The sequence below is a fragment of the Xyrauchen texanus genome, chromosome 44, assembly GCF_025860055.1.
Source record: "Xyrauchen texanus isolate HMW12.3.18 chromosome 44, RBS_HiC_50CHRs, whole genome shotgun sequence".
NCBI lineage: Eukaryota > Metazoa > Chordata > Actinopteri > Cypriniformes > Catostomidae > Xyrauchen > Xyrauchen texanus.
The window spans coordinates 11,322,998-11,343,268 of NC_068319.1; the positions used below are offsets into that span (position 1 = coordinate 11,322,998).

Consider the following 20,271-nt stretch of genomic DNA (forward strand, 5'->3'; position numbering starts at 1 on the left):
GTGCCGAATTTGAAAAGGCAAAAGTGCAAATAAAATTTGAGCGCTATGGCAGAGGGCAAGATTTCAATGAGTAACAGTTAAACTTTCGGTCTGTTCCTCTCAAAAACCTATCGTATGACTTCTGAAAAATTGGAATGTAGTGTCTGAGTCTTTGAGTGTTTTGGAGCTTGCCAGCCCCTTGTTATAGAGAGCCAAATCTCTCAAAATTAAATCATAAAATAAATGTATAAAATTGTTTTAAAAAATAAAAGCATTAAATCACTAAATAAATCAATAAATGTGTGATGTGAAAGCAGTTAAAAAGTTCTATCAAACAACTTCATTGGCTAATTATTTGTTCCTCAATCTCATAAAAACTTCAGGCAGGCAACTGTGTTTGCATGATTTGTAAAGATGCAAAACTCCAGGCAAAGTGCCGAATTTGCCTAATGGAGTGTCTGCTGCTTTATGATTCCAGTAACTGAGTTCTTTTTCTGTAGCGGTAAGGCAGCATCTCCCCTTCCCATTCTGTCCATCAGTCCACCCCAATACTGCTTTTGATGTATGTATTTTAGCATTGTGTGTATGAAGAAGCCTTTTAGATTGTTTGATGGTCATAAAAGCAGATATTACATGCTCTTTTCTCTTCTCTTTGCCTTTTAGATGTGCTCTCTCTCTCGCTCTCTCTCTATCTCTCTCTCTCTCTATAGATATATATATCTGTCTTGTCTCCGTAGGCACTGAATCTAATTTTAATCTGCCATCTCAGTGCTGCGCTGGTGAACAGTATGCACTGCCTTGGCCTTGAGCCAGACGTCTGTCTGACCGCCAGCACACAGAGGCAGCCTGATGTGAGTTGTTCACACTGCACCAACTCACACTGAACACACTCCATGTTCCTGCTGGGATACGTCATATAGGACTGTTTAAAGCAATGTATTTTGCATGAAAACCTTGATCAACTGTCCCGGCTCAGAAAAACTAGGCTCAGCTCAAGTGGAGTTCTTGAGCACCGATGTACAGTATTCTAGTGGGTAGATTCAAAACCAATTACATTCCATCTGGCCTTATAAATCTACTTTCCACTCAGGAAAGTGTGTGTTATATGAACCCATGTCAACTCATAAGATAACGCTGGCTGAACTTTCTGACATGGTGATAGGATAAGATCTGCTTAAATTCTGTATGAACCACAAAAGCTGCCTTCAAATCATGTTGGAATGGCCGTATTAATGAGATGAGTGCACATGAATACCACTACATGGTTGTTATTACAAGTGGGACAATTTGTAAATTTTTTTGAGCCTCACCTTTCCGAGTTAAATGCAAGAAAATTAAAGAATTATGGCAGAATTATGGTAGCTTCTGTGCTGCTTGTGGCGCCAAATGGAATTGCAATACATTTGTTTGTTTGAGTATCCCAATCTAAAAAACATTCTGAAAACATTCGCTCAACAAATGACATGATTCGGGTAGGGACTACCTGTTTGGTCAAACCAGGCAAAACACAAGGAGTGTTTGAAAATAGTTTGAAAACAAAAAATCTTTCTTCATTGATCACGTTTACAAGTACAATCTTACACCAATTATGCTTAAAAAGGTGTTCCCCTTCTGTCGCTCTCTCCACATTGGAGTTCATTCAGAAAATTTCTTCGGAGCCGATGGTCTGTCTGCAGTTTGCTGCGAGTTACACACCACTTTAAACGTTCCTGTTTCCTCTGACGATCTGCATGCTGTTGGATCTTGACGGCGCACAACAGCGGCTTTCTCCTTCACATTGCACGGCGTGCATTGTTGCTCTGAGCGCTTCGACAGCGCAGACACACACACACACACACACACACTGTGTATTAAAAGAGTAAATTCCTATTAAAAGAGTAATTTCTCTAAAAGAGCAAAACACAGCGGCGTTGAACGTCCTTTTCAGGACGCGTCTTTTTCAAGATGCCCTCCCGCCCCTGTGTTGTTCCTGGATGCGGTAGAGTGCTCTCCGCTTCAGACGGCCATAGGCGCTGTCTCGTGTGTTTGGGCCGCGATCACACCGAGGAAGCGTTTGTGGATGGCTCATGTTCTCACTGCGAGAACGTGACCATGACCACGTTGCGGTCGCGGCTTGCTTTCAACAGAAAGCAAGCCACCCCAGCTGAACCCCGCATTGCTCCTTCTTCCCACGGGATTGAGGACGATGCGGTTGGCGCTGGGGGCGATTTGGGGGCGGCAGCGGGTGCAATTTCGCCTGGTAGCCCCCCGCGAACCTCCCGTTCCCCGACACGCTCGCTGGTCCCCGTCTACGCTCGCGGCTATAGTGGCTCGCCTCACGGCCCGGCTGTCTATCCTCCCGAGCCCGAAGCAGATGAGCTCGCCGCTGCATCGCAGAGTGTGATGTCTGATGCCGAGGACTCCCCTGGACTGCCGCCTTCGGGCCAGTAGGCCCAGGCTGAGGCCGACGCTCAGATGTCTGACATGCTTTCTCGGGCCGCCGTGAGCGTGGGGTTGGATTGGAACCCTCCATCCTCCCCACAGCCTTCACGGTTGGATGACTGGTTCCTGGGGGCAGCGCGCCATTCGCGGCCTCGCATCCCCCGGTCCCGTTTTTCCCGGAGGTGCATGACGAGCTGACGTCTACGTGGAGAGCCCCGCTCTCCGCCCGTCTAGGTGCCACCCGCTCCACTCTCACCACCCTCGACGGCGGAGAGCGCCACGGATACGGGGCGATTCCCCAGGTCGATAGGGCAGTTGCGTACCATCTATGCCCCGGTAGCCCTACCTCCTGGTGTGGCCGCCCCGTACTCCCATCCAAGCCCTGTAGGACAACATCCTCGCTCAACGCGAAGGCCTACAGTGCGGCTGGACGCGCTGCCTCTGCCCTGCATGTGATGGCCCTCCTGCAAGTCCACCAGGCCAAAGCACTCAGAAACATGCACGGGGGTGGACCTGATCCTGATGTGTTGCAGGAACTGCGCTCAGTGACCGACCTCGCCCTAAGAGCGATGAAGGCCACAGCGCAGGCACTCGGACAGGCGATGGCCACCCTAGTGGTCCAGGAACGCCATCTTTGGCTCAATCTGGTCGAGATGCGTGAGGCCGACAAGAACCGCTTCCTGGACGCACCTGTCTCTCAGATTGGCCTTTTCGGCGACACCGTCGAGGACTTCGCCCAACAGTTCTCCGCGGTGAAGAAGCAGACGGAGGCCATCTCTCACTTCATGCCCCGCCGCAGACCTGCCGCTACGGGCCCTGCCCCGTCTGCCCGCCGAGGGCATCCCCCTGCGAAGAAACCAGCTCCTGCTCCGCCTCAACCCGGGCCCAGCTCTCAGCCCCAGCGTCGAGCACCCCGCAGGCGGCGCACGCCCCCTGTCTAACGAACCCCCTCTAGGACCCAGAAGTCTCCCAAGCGTTCCTGAGACAGCCGACCCAGAGCCGAAGACGTTAGCTCCGGAGGTGGTAAGACCGCTCCGTCCCCGGTGGAGGGCCGGGAGGAGAATACTCTGTTTTTTCATTTGCCACACCCCCTGACAGGGGCTGTCGTACCCACATTCTCAATAAAAGAGCTATTTCCTTAGCCTCTGGGTCACCTGGCCCGCAAATGCCGCTCTCACGGCAATCTGCTTTCAGATTACGACAGTCCCGGTACACCGAGACCCAGCCCTTTCGTTGCTCTATCAAGAGGGTCGGGGACCTGCAAGCGTTCTCTGTCAGCGACACTTGCCTGGAGTTCGGTCCGGCGGATACGTCTGTGATCCTAAGACCGCGACCGGGCTATGTGCCCAAGGTTCCTACCACACCCTTCCGAGATCAGGTAGTGAACCTGCAAGCGCTGCCCCGGGAGGAGGCAGACCCAGCCCTTTTTGATGCTATGTCCAGTGTGTGCCCTACGCATTTACCTGGACCGCACACAGAGCACCAGACGCTCTGAGCAGCTCTTTGTCTGCTTTGGGGACGGCAGAAAGGGAATGCCGTCTCCAAACAGAGGCTCGCCCACTGGGTTTTCGATGCCATCACACTGGCTTATCACACCCAGGCCGTGCCCCTACCTTTGCGGGTCCGAGCTCACTCAACAAGGGGTGTTGCGTCCTCGTGGGAACTGGCCAAGGGCACCTCCCTAGCAGACATCTGTAGAGCCGCGGGTTGGGCAACACCCAACACCTTCGCGAGGTTTTACAACCTCCGCGTCGAGTCGGTTGCGTCTCGTGTTTTGTCAGGTCCGAGCCCGTAGAACTCAGTAAAACGTAGACCGACCGGCCGGGTGGATCGCTTGCGCCCAGCGCCCTTTTCCTGACGTCTTCTTCCCAGGGCGCCCCACTCCGAGTCGGGACCCTGGTCGATTCCTCCCCAGCCCTCCGGGTCCGCGGTTCAGCGGAGGAACTCGCCGACCCAAGCCACTGCGGGTACCCTGATGGCTACCCTGTACTGGTATAGGTGCCCCACAGGTAAGGCCTCCTGCTCGGACTCCCCCTGTGTGTAATTCCACGGTTCTGTCCCCTTACGAGCGGACCCTCGTGTCTCCCTTGGGCAGTTACAGCTGCCCCGGACGCCGTGCTGTAGCAACTCCCCCCTTTCGAGGCTGGATCTACCACCGCACCATACTTTCCACACGAGCCCTAAGACGGCCGTGTGACGTGTCTACCACTTTTCCTCCCCAAGAAAAAGGGCAGGTGTGGTCTCCGCAGGGTCTGGGTAAGACCCCCTTCCCTATATGCGTGTAAGGGCCCCGGCCGTGATTGCTCTATGCGAGAAACATAGAGAGAAAAGAGGCCCAGCCAGGCTGGCCCGTTCCCATGTTGGCAAACATCGCCTTGTTCCCCTTCCAGGGTAACTAGAAGGATTCTGATGTTCTTATGGGGCATTGGGGAAGGGTACGTGCAGCCAGGTACAGACGATGCGTGGCACTGGATGAAATCCCTGCCCGCCTCTGTATCGGCGGTTCACGTACACGGTTCAGCGCATGGCAAGATTGGAATGGGTCCCCTAGTGTCGCTTCTCCGACACAACGTGGAGAGAGCAACAGAAGGGGAACGTTTGGTTACGTATGTAACCTCCGTTCCCCGAGGGAGGGAACGACACGTTGTGTCTTTCCTCCGCCATGTCGCTGAACAGAGCCACTGTTGTGGCCGGACCATTTCCGGCTCCTCAGAAAAATCCTGAATGAACGGGTATTTAAGCGGCGCAAATACCGCTTAAATACGGGTATTTAAGCGGTATTTGCGCCGCTTAAATACCCGTATGTCTGGGGGCGGGACATGCAAATACTGGCTGCCAACTCTCATTGGCCTTTTTTCATAGATCAGAGGTGGATATCGGCGCTCAAGAGAGACCCCTAGTGTCGCTTCTCCGACACAACGTGTCGTTCCCTCCCTCGGGGAACGGAGGTTACATACGTAACCAAACGATAACATGTGTGGTCATGTAAATGCCTTATGCGGTCTTCCTTTATCGTTTAGGCAAAAAATAGCATACCTAGAGTTTTGGCCATTACCCAGATTACAAGTTGCATGTAACACATGACCGTTGCCAGTGACCATTTTTTTGGAGGGCACTTAAAAGTATGTTATAGACTAATATTTTCACTTATATTGTCCCGTTATAGTGATCAGTCACATAACATTAACAACTCATGTGATTGCCTTATTTAAAGAAAAATCTGACACTGAGTGCCCATAAAGCAAATATGCATGCTTTGTATATACCAAAAGGGGGATTTGTTATGTAAGAGAAGCGTCCATTTTATTCCAACCAAAATCACTTGAATTGACATTGTAATATATACATGTCTCTACTTTTGTTACGGTTACTGCATGACTCATGTGTAGTTCACCGAACAGGCTATTGTGTCTGTCTGTACTCTTTTTTTCAATGTTTTTCTAGGTAAGCATACACTAAGACATCATTGACCATTGCACCACATCCAGCTGAGTATCGCGCAGGAGCACTACATTTTTTTAGATGTCGTGTTGTGTTATATGCATTGCGCTGCATCTAGCTTATTTTGGTGCTCTATCTGAACCTTAGTGTCTTAGGCATCATCTGACTGAAAAATAAAGATCATGACATAATCTGTCTACAGAAAGAGTCTGTGATGAGGGAGGTAAGGGGGAAATTAATCAGATTCAACACAATATCATGACAAAAAGAAGTGTCGGTCCTTCAAATGTGAATTCATCTTTGAAGATGCTCAAAGAATGAGCTCCATTAGGCATGCGATAAAAGCCTCAGTAGCAGAAGTGTGCTCTCCTCTTGACACCATCCCAAATTGTATGGTGCATTTGCAGTCATTCAAACCTAATATTCCTTTGCCATTTCAATTCGAATATAGAAAGATAAGAAAGCAATTCAGGCCACTGTTAAGTAAGTGACCTATATTTGCAGTTGAATTGGAGGCATAAAATTGTGCAGAATGGCCTACATTCGGATAAAATATTATGTGATCTCTACACGATTGCAAAACTTTAATACAGATCCATTTCTTTCATTCGATTTATTGCCACTTCGTGACATCAGTTATGAGTGTCAAGAAAACATTAAAATCTGATGACCTGTGCAACATCTCTATTTTAATGTATGGCTACCCTGCTGAAAATACCAGTTTAAAGGAATAGTTCACCCAAAAATTACAATTCTCTAATAATTTACTTAACCTCATGCCATCTCAGACTTTCCTACTTGTGAAGAACACATACAATGCAAGTGAATGGTGACCAGAACTTTGAATCTTCAAAAATCACATAATGGCAGAATAAAAGTAATCCATGAGACTCCAGTGGTTTAATCCATATCTTCAGAAGCAATATGATAGGTGTGGGAGAGAATCGATAGAATCAATATTTAAGTCATTTTTTTCTATAAATCTCCACCTTTGGCCAGTAGGTGGTGATATGCACTAAGAATGCGAATTGCCAAAAACAAGAGAATGTGAACGTGAAAGAGGAGATTTACAGTAAAAGACATAAGGTTAACATACCAGCATACAGTACCAATGTCCAAAAACACAATGCTGGTGACCAGTAATACAGTGCATCTGGAAAGTATTCACAGCACTTCACTTTTTCCACATTTTGTTATTTTACAGCCTTATTCCAAAATGGATTAAATTAATTATTTTCCTCAAAATTCTACAAACAATACCCCATAATGAAGTAAATAATAAAGTTTCTTTGAACTCTTTGCAAATTTATAAAAAAATTAATAAAAAAAAATCACATGTACATAAGGATTCACAGCCTTTGCTCGATCCTTTGTTGAAGCACCTTTGGCACCAATTACAGCCTCAAGTATTTTTGTGTATGATGCTACAAGCTTGGCACACCTATTTTTGGGCAGTTTCTCCCATTCTTCTTTGCAGGACCTCTCAAGCTCCATCAGGTTGGATCAGGCACAGCCATTTTCAGATCTCTCCAGAGATGTTCAATCGGGTTCAAGTCTGGGCTCTGGCTGGGCCACTCAAGGACATTCACAAAGTTGTCCCATAGCCACTCCTTTGTTATCTTGGCTGTGTGCTTAGGGTTGTTGTCCTGTTGGAAGAGGAACCTTCGCCCCAGTCTGAGGTCCAGAGTGCTCTGGAGCAGGTTTTCATCAAGGATGTCTCTGTAGATTACTGCATTAATCTTTCCCTCGATCCTGACTAGTCTCCCAGTTCCTGCCGCTGAGAAACATCCCCACAGCATGATGCTGCCACCACCATGCCTCACTGTAGGGATGGCATTGGCCAGGTGATCAGTGGTGCCTGGTTTCCACCAGACATGACGCTTGCCAATCAGGCCAAAGAGTTCAATCTTTGTTTCATCAGACCAGAGAATTTTGTTTCTCATGGTCTGAGAGTCCTTCTGGTGCCTTTTTGGCAAACTCCAGGCGGGCTGTCGTGTGCCTTTTACTGAGGAGTGGCTTCCGTCTGGCCACTCTACCATACAGGCCTGATTAGTGGAGTGCAGCAGAGATGGTTGTTCTTCTGGAAGTTTCTCCTCTCTCCAAAGAGAAATGCTGGAGCTCTGTCAGAGTGACCATCGGGTTCTTGGTCACCTCCCTGACTAAGGCCCTTCTCCCCCAATAGCTCAGTTTGGCTGGGCTGCCAGCTCTAGGAAGAGTCCTTGTGGTTCCAAACTTCTTCCATTTATGGATGATGGAGGCCACTGTGCTCATTGAGACCATCAATGCTGCAGAAATGTTTCTGTACCCTTCCCCAGATCTGTGCCTCGATACAATCTTGTCTCGGAGGTCTACAGACAGTTACTTAGACTTCATGGCTTGGATTGTGCTCTGACATGCACTGTTAAAAGGGACTTTATATATAGTAGATAGGTGTGTGCCTTTCCAAATGTCCAATCAACTGAATTTACCACAGGTGGACTCCAATGAAGTTGTTAAAACATCTCAAGGATGTTTCAAAAAAACTTCTTTCACGTAGTCATTATGGGGTATTGTTTGTAGAATTTTGAGGAAAATAATGAATTTAATCCATTTTGGAATAAGGCTGTAACATAACAAAATGTGTAAAAATTGAACCGCTGTGAATACTTTCCAGATGCACAGTACTTGTTTCTTCAGCACGCTAATTACAGATAGTAAAGTTGACACTTGTAAAGGAACTAGTAAGCTAAAAAATATGGCTAAACAAAATCAGACTTTACGGTCCAATTTCCTTTTTTTTTTTTTTTATTAATTAGATTTTTATGCATTAATGACATTTATGCAGTTTGACTATTTTATGGGGGCACTCACGAGGCAGCGTTTCTTTTTCATCCTCCGCACACTTGTTGAGATGGTACATGGAGAGATCGCTTTGAAGGATACAATCAGCTGTACCACGGGCCAGTGCTGATGCCAAGGAGAAAGGGCAATTACTGCAAAAGAGAGAAGAGACAGATTTATAAATCTGTTTAGTAGAATGTGGAAACATTATGCAAAAGAGCATTGCGAGTATTTGATTTTCTTTTTAATAGCATTAGAAAGTGAGCACTTGTTTAACCGTGAGATGATGATAATGCAAAAGTATTATGCACAGGTCAAAACATAGAACATGACTAAGATTATCAAGCTGACAATTTCATGATCATCATGGACCAAACACTGACCCAAATACCCTTGCAAACTTCAACGGACAGTATCAGTGAACCTCAGTCACCAATCACTTTCAATGTATGGAAAAAAAAAGCTATAAAAGTGACACGGACTGAGGCTGTCATTCTGCCCAACATCTTTTTTTGTGCATAGAAGAAGAAAGTCACACAGGTTTTGTGTCAGTAAATAAAAGTCCTGCCCTACAAGTTTTCTCAATTAATTTCACTTCACTTGGTAATATATCACATTACTAAAAAGGGATTCACACTGACTTTGAACCCATTACAGGTGTCAATCATGACATTTGGTATTTATATTTGACATCTTTATGTTTATTGGATATGAGTCCATTAGCGTATACACTGCCTGGCCAAAAAAATTTATAAATGTTGCAGATTGGATTTAAATAAGCAGATACTTAAGAGCCTATGATTGAATCTTTATTGCAGTGAATAATATTTTCAGCTGGGAACAATTCTTTTAACCCTAACTGATTTCTTATTTCGTAAACAACCATGTCAGAAGACGTATCACGTGGTCGTGGAAAAGATGCTACTGTGTTTCAGAAGGGGCAAATAATTTACCTGCATAAAGCAAAGAAAACGACTAAGGAGATTGCTGAAATCACTGGAACTGGGTTAAGAACTGTCCAACACATTATTCAAACCTGGTAGGATAGTGGTGAACTGTCAGCTTCGCAGTAGAAATGTGGCCGGAAAAATCTTGAATGATCGTGATCGGAGATTACTAAAACGCTTGGTGAAGTCACATCGTAACAAACAATAGTAGAACTCAAGGCTATGTTTAATTGGGAAAGTAAGAGCATTTCCACATGCACAATGCGACTAGAACTTCTGTGGCCACAAGAAAGGCACTTGCTAGTGAGGCTAATCATAAAAAAAGGACGGCAATTTGCTAGGATAAAGATTGGACTGTGGAGCAATGGAAAAAGGTAATTGGGATCAAATTGTGAAAGAGTGGTTCAATGAGCATGAGGAATCATTTTCACACATGAATTGGCCACCACAGAGTCCTGACCTTTACACCATTGAAAGTCTTTGGGATATGCTGGAGAAGACTTCACGGAGTGGTTTGACTCTCAAGATCTTGGCAAAAAAAAAAAAATCAAATCTGGATGGAAATAAATGTTGCGATGTTGCATAAGGTTGTCGAAACAATGTCATGACGAATGGATGCTGTAATCAAAGCTAAAGGCAGTCTAAATAAATATTACAGTATGTGGCAATGTAAAACATTTATAGCAAATCCAACAGCTGCAATTACTAAAATACACTATAAAACTAGAGTAAACAATATATTTTATTATGTCCTGACGTATCTAACAGTGAATGTGTACAATTCTCTGATGAGCAAAACAAAATTATTTATGTGAATAAATATGCCTTAGAAAGCTTCTAAATATGTCTTGGAGTGTGGAGTCAATGTATCATTCCCAACCACATTCTGTCTGTGAGTTTGAGCAGAGCTTGCCAACATTCTGTTGAATTAATAGCCTCAGCTGTGGCCTGATCTGAGAGGATAACAGAGCCATCCAATAATGTGATGTCCTAATCCTGAAAACAGTTATTATGACGGGCTCTATTTATGAACCACTGTCTAAAATAAATATATATTTTGTTTTCAAAACATACATTTTCTAAGAAATTTCAAGACAATTAGAAAATAATAGAATAAAATGTATGTTTTATTTTTAATATATAAAAGAGAATGCAACAAATCAGGACAAACCTAGATCAGGATTAATTAATATCACTGAAAGTTCATGAAAAGCAACTGGCTGTCAACACACATTGAGCTACACAAACATATAAGCTAAACATAAGCTACACATATGTATTTTCTTATGTACACATGTGCAATTATGGAGCCTAAATAGATGCACAACTTACATCATTTCTGTAGTACATCCAAATGACAATAGTCATATTCTGTGTATGTGTTGTACTTGCTATAGTTTACTTCCATATTGTTTCTTCATCAAATAGCAATGTCAAATATAAATCAAGTCAGTCACTGAATCATTAGCACCACAATAGTCTCTAGAGTGAAAAAAGTATGGTGAAAAAACTAAAAACACCCAGCGAGCGGCAGTTCTGTGGGCAAAAATGGCTGGTTAATGACAGATGTCAGAGGAGAATGGCCAGACTGGTCTAAGCTGACAGGAAGGTGACAGTAACCCAAATAAACACACATTACAAAAGATGTAATTGATGGGCTACAGCAGCAGAAGACCCCTCTGGGTACCACTACTGTCAGTTTAGAACAGGAAACTGAGGCTGCACTGGGCACAGGCTCACCAAAACTGGACAATAAACGATTGGAAAAACATCACCTGGCCTGACAAATTTGGATTCCTGCTGAAGTAAACAAATAGTCTCAGTTTTCTGTTTTTGGCTGACGTGGAAGTGGAAACCAATGTGGTTTTCTACTGTTGAAGCCGATCTGCCTCAATGTTCAACATGTTGTGCATTATAAGATGTTTTTCTGCTAACTACAATTGTACAGAGTGGTTATCTGAGTTACCATAGCCTTTCTTTCAGCTCGAACCAGTCTGGCCATTCTCTGTTGATCTCTCTCATCAACAAGGCGTTTTCATCCACAGAACTGCCTCTCACTGGTTGTTTTTGTTTTACGCACCATTCTCTTCACACTACAGACTGTTGTATGTGAAAATCCCAGGAGATCAGCTACAGAAAACACTCAAACCAGCCCGCCTGGCACCAAAAATCATGCCACGGTCTACCGAGATCACACTGTCCCCCATTCTGATGGTGGATGTGAACATTAACTGAAGCTCCTGACCTGTATCTGCATGAACTTTTTTTATTATTATTTATTTAAAAAAATGTTATTCCCCTTTTCTCCCAATTTGGAATGCCCAATTCCCACTACTTAGTAGGTCATCATGGTGGCACGGTTACTCACTTCAATCTGGGTAGCAGAGGACAAGTCTCAGTTGCCTCTGCTTCTGAGACAGTCAATCCGTGCATCTTATCACGTGGCTCGCTGTGCATGACACCGCGGTGACTCACAGCACGTGGAGGCTCATGCTACTCTCCGCAATCCACGCAAAACTTACCATGTGGCCCACTGAGGGTGAGAACCACTAATCGCGACCACGAGCAGGTTACCCCATGTGACTCTACCCTCCCTATCAAACGGGACGATTTTGGTTGCTTAGGAGACTTGGCTGGAGTCATTCAGCACACCATGGATTCAAACTCGTGACTCCAGGGGTGGTAGTCAGCATCAATACTCGCTGGGCTACCAAGGCCCACATAACAGCATGATCCTATACATTACATTGCTGCTACAGAATTGGCTGATTAGATAATCACATGAATAAGTAGATGTACAGGTGTACCTAACAAAGTGCCCGGTGAGTGTGTATACATGTGTATGTGATACTGATTATTCACTGTTGTCACACAGAAAATCAACGTGATATAGTATTTATTTGTCTGAATATAGTACTCATTTGTCTTGTAATAAACAAAGAAATAGATATGTAGAAATAGATATAGATATGAAATAATAATACAAATATAAATAGAAGTGCAAAAAAACTAAAACATACTTAGTGTCTCTAAAGACCCTATACACTTTGGTACTTATATATATATATATATATATATATATATATATATATATATAGTCACTAAAAACCTGAGGTATACACTTCTTATACTTATTCTTGTTGTGTGGCAAATGCAAGCCAAATACTAAATTAAGGTTATAATTTCAAAAACAAGCTGAGAGAACTGTGTCCCTTGAATACTTCATTGCTGTTATATTGTAAAGGGGGCGTATTAGTTTTGTCCTCAATGGACATCTCTGCGATTGGTTACAATGCTCACCCACTGTTGTTAATGCAACATTTTTATGTAATGGGTGTAGATCTAAAATTTAATGTCGTATTAGTTAATTGCAGCAGCCATAATTTTAATATTGATAATTTTTTTATTAATTGTGAAGCCCTAGCTATATATCAAAATATTATTTACTTATTTATGGTAACACAAGCAAGTGCTTTATAACATTCTGTATAATCAAAACAAAAATGTGATGTATTATCTCTTTAAAAGGTGTAATCATAAATATGAAACAATGTATAATGGAATTACAGGGCAGTATGAGTAGCATACAATTTTTAATAATTAATTTGAACAAAAAAAATTATAATACTTTATAATTCATTATTAAAGCTTCATAGAAAGCGTAACACATTTCCTCCAGAAAATGTGGTTTAAAAAATAAACTTTCATGGTTTGAACTAAAAAAGAATCCTTAAATTAAATGTATTCCAACATGTAAGCTCTACTGATTGTGCAACATGTGTATGTTTAGTTGTGACATCACTGCTCTGGTGGCCATGGCAACATGAGACTGTACAACACTGACAACTGATGCTCCTGCATAACCATGACAACCCTGACAGCAGAGCCATGCTGCTAGCACAACGAGGGCTGCACCACGGTGAGTGACGTTGTAGTGAGGCAAACCATCCTGAACCCAACTTAAATATTAGAAATCAGAGCAACCCCTTCTCACACACACACACACACACACGTAGTGTTTCCATGTTTTATGGGGACTTTCCATAGACATAATGGTTTTTATACTGTACAAACTTTATATTCTATCCCCTAAACCTAACCCTACCCCTAAACCTAAACCTCACAGAAAACTTTCTGCATTTTCAAAAAACATAATTTAGTATGATTAGTATGATGTCCCCACAAGGTCAAACATTTCGGGTTTTACTATCCTTATGGGGACATTTGGTCCCCACAAATTGATAAATACACGCTCACACACACACACACACACACACACACACACACACACACACACACACACACACACACACACACAGAGAGAGAGAGAGAGAGAAAGGAGGGGGGAGAAAGTGGACATTCTCCAAGATGCCTCAATGATGCTCTGCTCTAAATAAAAGGATCCAGCAGAGATCTGAGATGGAGGGTAAAACTAACAGGTTCCTCCAAACAACATCACTATGTGAGCTCACTTAAGTACTTAAAGACAGGACATATTAGTCATAATCATATTCAGATCAGTATTTTTTAACCCATTACATATATTAAAACAATTCTACTTTGCACTTTCTGGTAATTACACTCTGTATATTGTTTAGATATTCTGAATTGTACGTATACTTTGTTGCATATTGTCTATTGTATATTGTCAAGATCGATCTATCCATCCATCCATCCATCCATCCATCCATCCATCCATCCATCCATCCATCCAGCCAACCAATTTTATTATCAGACATAATTGACATCATGATTGTGGCAGGGACAGTAGTGTGTATTATTGTGTGTCCGCCATGACTGATGGCCTGATGTGGGTATGAAGAAATAACTAAAGAAAGAGAAAGAGAAATGACATGCCAATTGCCATCACATTCTGGGATCCTCCTTTGCATTTCCATTCATAGAAATCCACTGCTCTCTCTCTTCCTCTCTCCTGCACACACTCACACAGTCATCACTACCTGAGGGGGAGGGGGTGCCGAGGTGGGGAGCACTAATTGGCTGGGGCTCTCCTGCCCAGCCAAGGTGAGCCAATGTGAGACGCCCGTTTCCTGAGCAGCACAGAGGAGTGAGAGGCATGCAAAGGAATGAGGATTAGAGCAGAGGCAAGACTTTTTTGTCCCCTCAACCAAATTACAAAAAAAATATGCTCATCTTCAGACATCAAAGCACTGACCAGAGTGACATCTTTGTAGTTTCAGAGATTAATACAGATTTTAAGAGGGATGTTACAAAAAAATAGGAGGAAAGAGAGAGAAATGGAGGGATGTGTGTCAGGGAGCCTCGCTTTGATGTCATTCTGAGGGACCGAGTCTCAGTATAGCTAGAAGCACTATATAGAGTCACACTTCATATTGGGTGAGACGTGATGAATTGCACACACACAATACACCCTGCTGATAGATTTGCATTGCACTTAAATGCATTGGCATTACTAAGGAGATAATTCAGTTTCTCTCTCACACACACACACACGCACGCGCATGCACGGACACACACACACACGCGCACGCACGCGTGATTCCCTATGATTCCCTCATAGTATTCAATTCCCGGGCAATGCACATACTGAGAAAATGCATAGCTTGAATGCACATTAAGCTTTGATAAAAGCGTATGCCAAATGTGTAAATGTAAATGGCTAAAATACATTGCTAGGCATGACTTGCAACAGAGTCTTTATGTACCTCGGCATGGATATTCTAACCCACCACCTACTACTGCAAAAGCATGTCACACACACTCACACACACACACACACATACATACACATGGCTCTCAAGGGGGCTTCCACTCCTACATTAACTTTAAACCATCTTTGACTATGTAAGATCCCCCAAACACTTAACAGCACAAGTGTGAGGATTTCCTTTTCACACAGCTCCTCCTCTGAGATGCTACTCCAGCTGAGCATGTTCAGTCATCATGATCCATGATAATGATGTGCTATAATGATGAAGTATAATTCATTATTAACACAGAATTGAGGTGGTGGGAAAATTATATTTAAAAAGATTCTGAAATATTTTGCTTCAAAATATTATATTGATATTCTTTTACCGAGAATGTATATTTTAGTAAGATTTTTCACATCAAAATGTTTGGGAAAAAGGAGATTGAGCACCACTCAGAGCAAGTGAATCAGAAGTTGAAAAATGCTGTGGCATTAGGTCAACAAACAATACAAAATGCTAAATCAACTTGCTTAATTTGAAAGAATGTCCATACAAATGTTCCATTTAGCTAGACTGTAAGGTTTTTTTGTGTAATGAAGAATAGGCTAGACTTAACATACGCTACTTCATCAAATTGTTTTACTGAAGCTACTTCTATGCCTCTATGATGAAGTAAAGCAGGAAGTTCAGCACTTTTTGTGCAAAGCACCAAGTCCAATGAAGACGAATGTACAAAAACAGAGTGCAAATTATCGCAATATACCACAGCTTTGAATCACAATACGCTAAATACATATACACTAGCAGCCAAAAGTTTGGAATAATGTACAGATTTTGCTGTTATGGAAATAAATTGGTACTTTTATGTGGCATTCATCTGATCACAATGTATAACCAGGACAAATTACTATTACAATTTGAAACAAAATTTCAGAACATCTTAAACTCAAACTTCAAAGAGTTCTCATCAAAAAATCCTCCATGTGCATCAATGACAGCTTTGCAGATCCTTGGCATTCTAGCAGTCAGTTTATCCAGATACTCAGGTGAGATTTCACCCCACACTTCCTGCAGCACTTGCCATAGATGTGTCTGTCTTGTCGGGCACTTCTCACGCACCTTACAGTCTAGTTGATCCCACAAAAGCTCAATGGGGTTAAGATCCATAACACTCTGTTCCAGTGATCTGTTGTCCAAAGTCTGTTTCTTTGCCCACTCTAACCTTTTCTTTTTTTTTTTCAGTTTCAAGAGTGCCATTTTCTTAGCAATTCTTCCCATAAGGCCGGCACTCCTGAGTCTTCTCTTTACTGTTGTACATGATACAGGTGTTGAGCGGGTAGAATTCATTGAAGCTGTCAGCTGAGGACATGTGAGGCATCTATTTCTTAAACTAGAGACTCTGATGTACTTTTACTCTTGTTTAGTTGTACATCTGGCCTTCCACATCTCTTTCTGTCCTTGTTAGAGCCAGTTGTCCTTTGTCTTTGAAGACTGTGGTGTACACCTTTACATGAAATCTTCAGTTTTTTTGGCAATTTAAAGAATTGTATAGCCTTCATTCCTCAAAAGAATTATTGATGGTTGAGTTTCTAGAGAAAGTTTTTTCTTTTTTGCCATTTTTGACCTAATATTGATCTTAAGACATGCCAGTCTATTGCATACTGTGGCAACTCAAAAACAAACACAAAGACAATATTAAGCTTAATTTAATGAACCAAATAGCTTTCAACTGTGTTTGATATAATGGCAAGTTATTTTCTAGTACCAAATTAGCAATTTAGCATGATTAAATATGTTAATGATATGTTAATGAGACATGACTCGAATGGGTTTTAAGGAAAGGATTTTAAAAGAGACATTAATAAATAACAAATGGGTTGCATGGATCTCGTCTTTGGAACAACTTTTACTCTCAACTCGCAGTGAAAGTATCTCGCTGCTGAATGTACCACCACTATACTACACAATCAATATTGAGTGAAAAGTAAAACTTTACCAGCCAGTTGCCAAAAATATACATTTTAGCATAGCATGAAATTTGGTTGTAAATGCGAGCGATATCCTCTCAATGTTGTAGAGGGTTGCACCATGACTTTGTGCATAGAGTAAAAGCTTGATCTTTGGATTTAAGAATCGATATTGAGGGGGCCTGGTAGCTCAGCAAGTATTGATGCTGACTACCACTCCTGGAGTTGCGAGTTTGAATCCAAGGTGTGCTGAGATACTCCAGCCAGAACTCCTAAGCAACCAAATTGGCCCGGTTATTAGGGAGGGTAGAGTCACATGGGGTCACCTCCTCGTGGTCGCAATTAGTGGTTTTCACTCTCAATAGGGCGTGTGGTAAGTTGTGTGTGGATTGCGGAGAATAGCATGAGCCTCCACATGCTGGGAGTCTCCACGGTGTCATGCAGAATGAGCCACGTAATAAAATCTCTGTCTAAGAAGTGGAGGCAACCGAGACAGTTGTTTGAATTGAGTTGAGTAACCGCGCCACCACGAGGACCTACTAATTAGTGGGAATTTGGCATTCCAAATTGAGAGAAATGGGGGATAAAAAAGAATCGATATTGAGATCATTCAAACGAAGATCGTGATGCATTGGAAAATAGTTATTTTTACCCACCCCAAATAATGTCATATTGCCAGGTCCGTGCTGATTCCCACAGCATGTTGTGCAAAGCATTGAAGAGTGAGAATCAAGATCGCAATATCACAGCTTTGAATCGCAATACATTCAACATCAAGAATCGCAATATTATTGCATCGTGATGCAGATGTCTATATAGCGTATCCCCGGCACCCTACTGATTCCCACCCTTACTAAATGTGCCTGACATGAATTTTAATGAGCACAAGGGTGTGTAACTACACTGCTGTATGTTTGCATGTGTTACACATCACGTAAATTAAATGTCCCCAGTTTATCAAGTCCTGTGAGAGATTTTTCAAGTACTAATGGGTGAAAATGAGCTTGAGGGTGCCTGTTGATAAGTTGTAGTGTGTTTGTATGACTCAAGGGTTATTAAAAGCAGCATGCAGGATTAACACCACACTAAATCCTCTTCCTGTCCATCGCGCTCTCTCTCTCTCTCTCTCTCTCACTTTATATCACTGTCTTACACCCACCCATTCTCCTACATACACACACACACACACACACACACACACACACACACAAAATAACAGCATGCCTATATAAAGACTAGTGCCTGTTCTGGGTCAAGGACCTTAATGAAAACCCCACTTTCCCATCATTCCTCATTTGCTCAGTATAGCGTCTCAGAGTCACACTTTTGGAGCGAAGGGAGGGAGAGAAAAAAAGCGTTGGTGTCATCACGCCCACGCATCGCACTAAACCAACACTTTTTTACTCTCTTCCTTAGACCTGCCTGCTGACATCATGCAGCTTGAAAAACTTTGCATACCTTTACCGGCAAAAGTGAGTAAGAGCCAAATAGATAGAAAGTGTGAGAGAGAGAGAGAGAGAGAGAGAGAGAGAGAGAGAGAGAGAGAGAGAGAGAGAAAAATATGAAGAACAAGGGAATAGAGAAAGACAAATATGTAGAAAGTGAGAAACAGAGAAAGAATGGGGTTTTATCAGAAAAGGCTGCTTTATGGCATCACAGGAAGTCATAGTGTAATCTCAGGTAACAGACAGAGGTGGTGTTCACAGTGAAACTGGGCCACCATGAGCATCCTTACCATAGTGCAGCTTTTATGGCAGTTTCTAAAGTATATCCAAGAATGAGTGTTTCATCCATCATTGTTTCTGGGCATTCAGTTAGTGGAGGCTTTGTTCTAATGGTTCTCGTGTACTGGAATTCATTAAAAGTAATCTAATTAAGGCCATGCCATTATTTACAGCAAGGAATAAAGATCTTTTCATTGTTTAAAAGTCTCCAAAACTGAAAGTTTTCATTCTTAGAATGAACCTAACCTATGAGATGATTTTAAAGGGATTTTACAGAGGATAGTGAGGACAGCTGAGAAGATCATCGGGGTCTCTCTTCCCTCCATCAAAGACATTTATAAAAAAACACTGCATCCACAAAGCAACCTGCATTGTGTATGACCCCACACACACCTCACACAAACTCTTCAGCCTCTTCATGCCATCTGGCAAATGGTACCGAAGCATTCGGGCCCTCACGGACAGACTGTGTAACAGCTTCTTCCCCCAAGCCATCAGACTCCTCAATACTCACAGACTGGACTGACACACACACACACACACACACACACACACACACACACGTCCAGAGTTGCACTTGAATTATTGTCACTTTAGTTATTGCTACCTCAATAACTGCTATGTGCATAGAACACTATCTCATAGTATGTTATGTTTACATTTGGCATTTTTAGAAACTGTCATCTTTTTGCACTACTGTGTACTGGTCAGCGCTGTACTGTCTCTCACTGTGCCCATTGTCCTGTTAATTTTTTGTAATTTATTATACTGTCCCGTACTTTTTGCACACGTTGCACGTGCACTTTATATAGGTATGTTATTTAGTCTGTGTAGTCTCGTGTGGTTCTGTGTTTGTCCTACAATGTTTTATGTAGCACCATGGTCCTGGAGGAACATTGTCTTGTTTCACTGTGTACTGTACTAACTGTATATGGTTGAACGACAATAAAAACCACTTGACGACTTGAAAACTTGATTTTTTGAGTGGTGCTTACCCGTACAAAACACGCCACCATGATGTTTTGGGTGGCTGCTCAGTAGTTGCTCACTGGCCCATGTCAAACCCCAAGTCTCTATGATATTCTTGTCCCAAGATATGGTTTGGGTCCCTCCTTCAGTGTAAGTCTATGGTATTTTTTTTATCCATTTTTTCGTCAGCCAGGTGAAAAGTTTAGAAAAGTAATAGCACACCTCCCCTCAACAAGAAACACATTTTAAGTTGCAAAGATGTTACGCACTGAAACATATTTAACATAGAGTTAGAGGTTTTTAGATCCCTAACCCTAAGTATGACCAA

General features: G+C 42.8%; 1 protein-coding gene across 1 annotated transcript in view; it reads right to left on the reverse strand.

Moving 5' to 3' along the window:
- ppm1e (protein phosphatase, Mg2+/Mn2+ dependent, 1E) overlaps positions 1–20,271 on the reverse strand; it is a 69,802-nt gene that overhangs the window by 14,884 nt on the left and 34,647 nt on the right. The window contains exon 2 of the mRNA XM_052117736.1: positions 8,692–8,813. Within this exon, the coding sequence (XP_051973696.1) occupies positions 8,692–8,813 (122 nt within the window). The remainder of the gene's footprint in view (positions 1–8,691; positions 8,814–20,271) is intronic.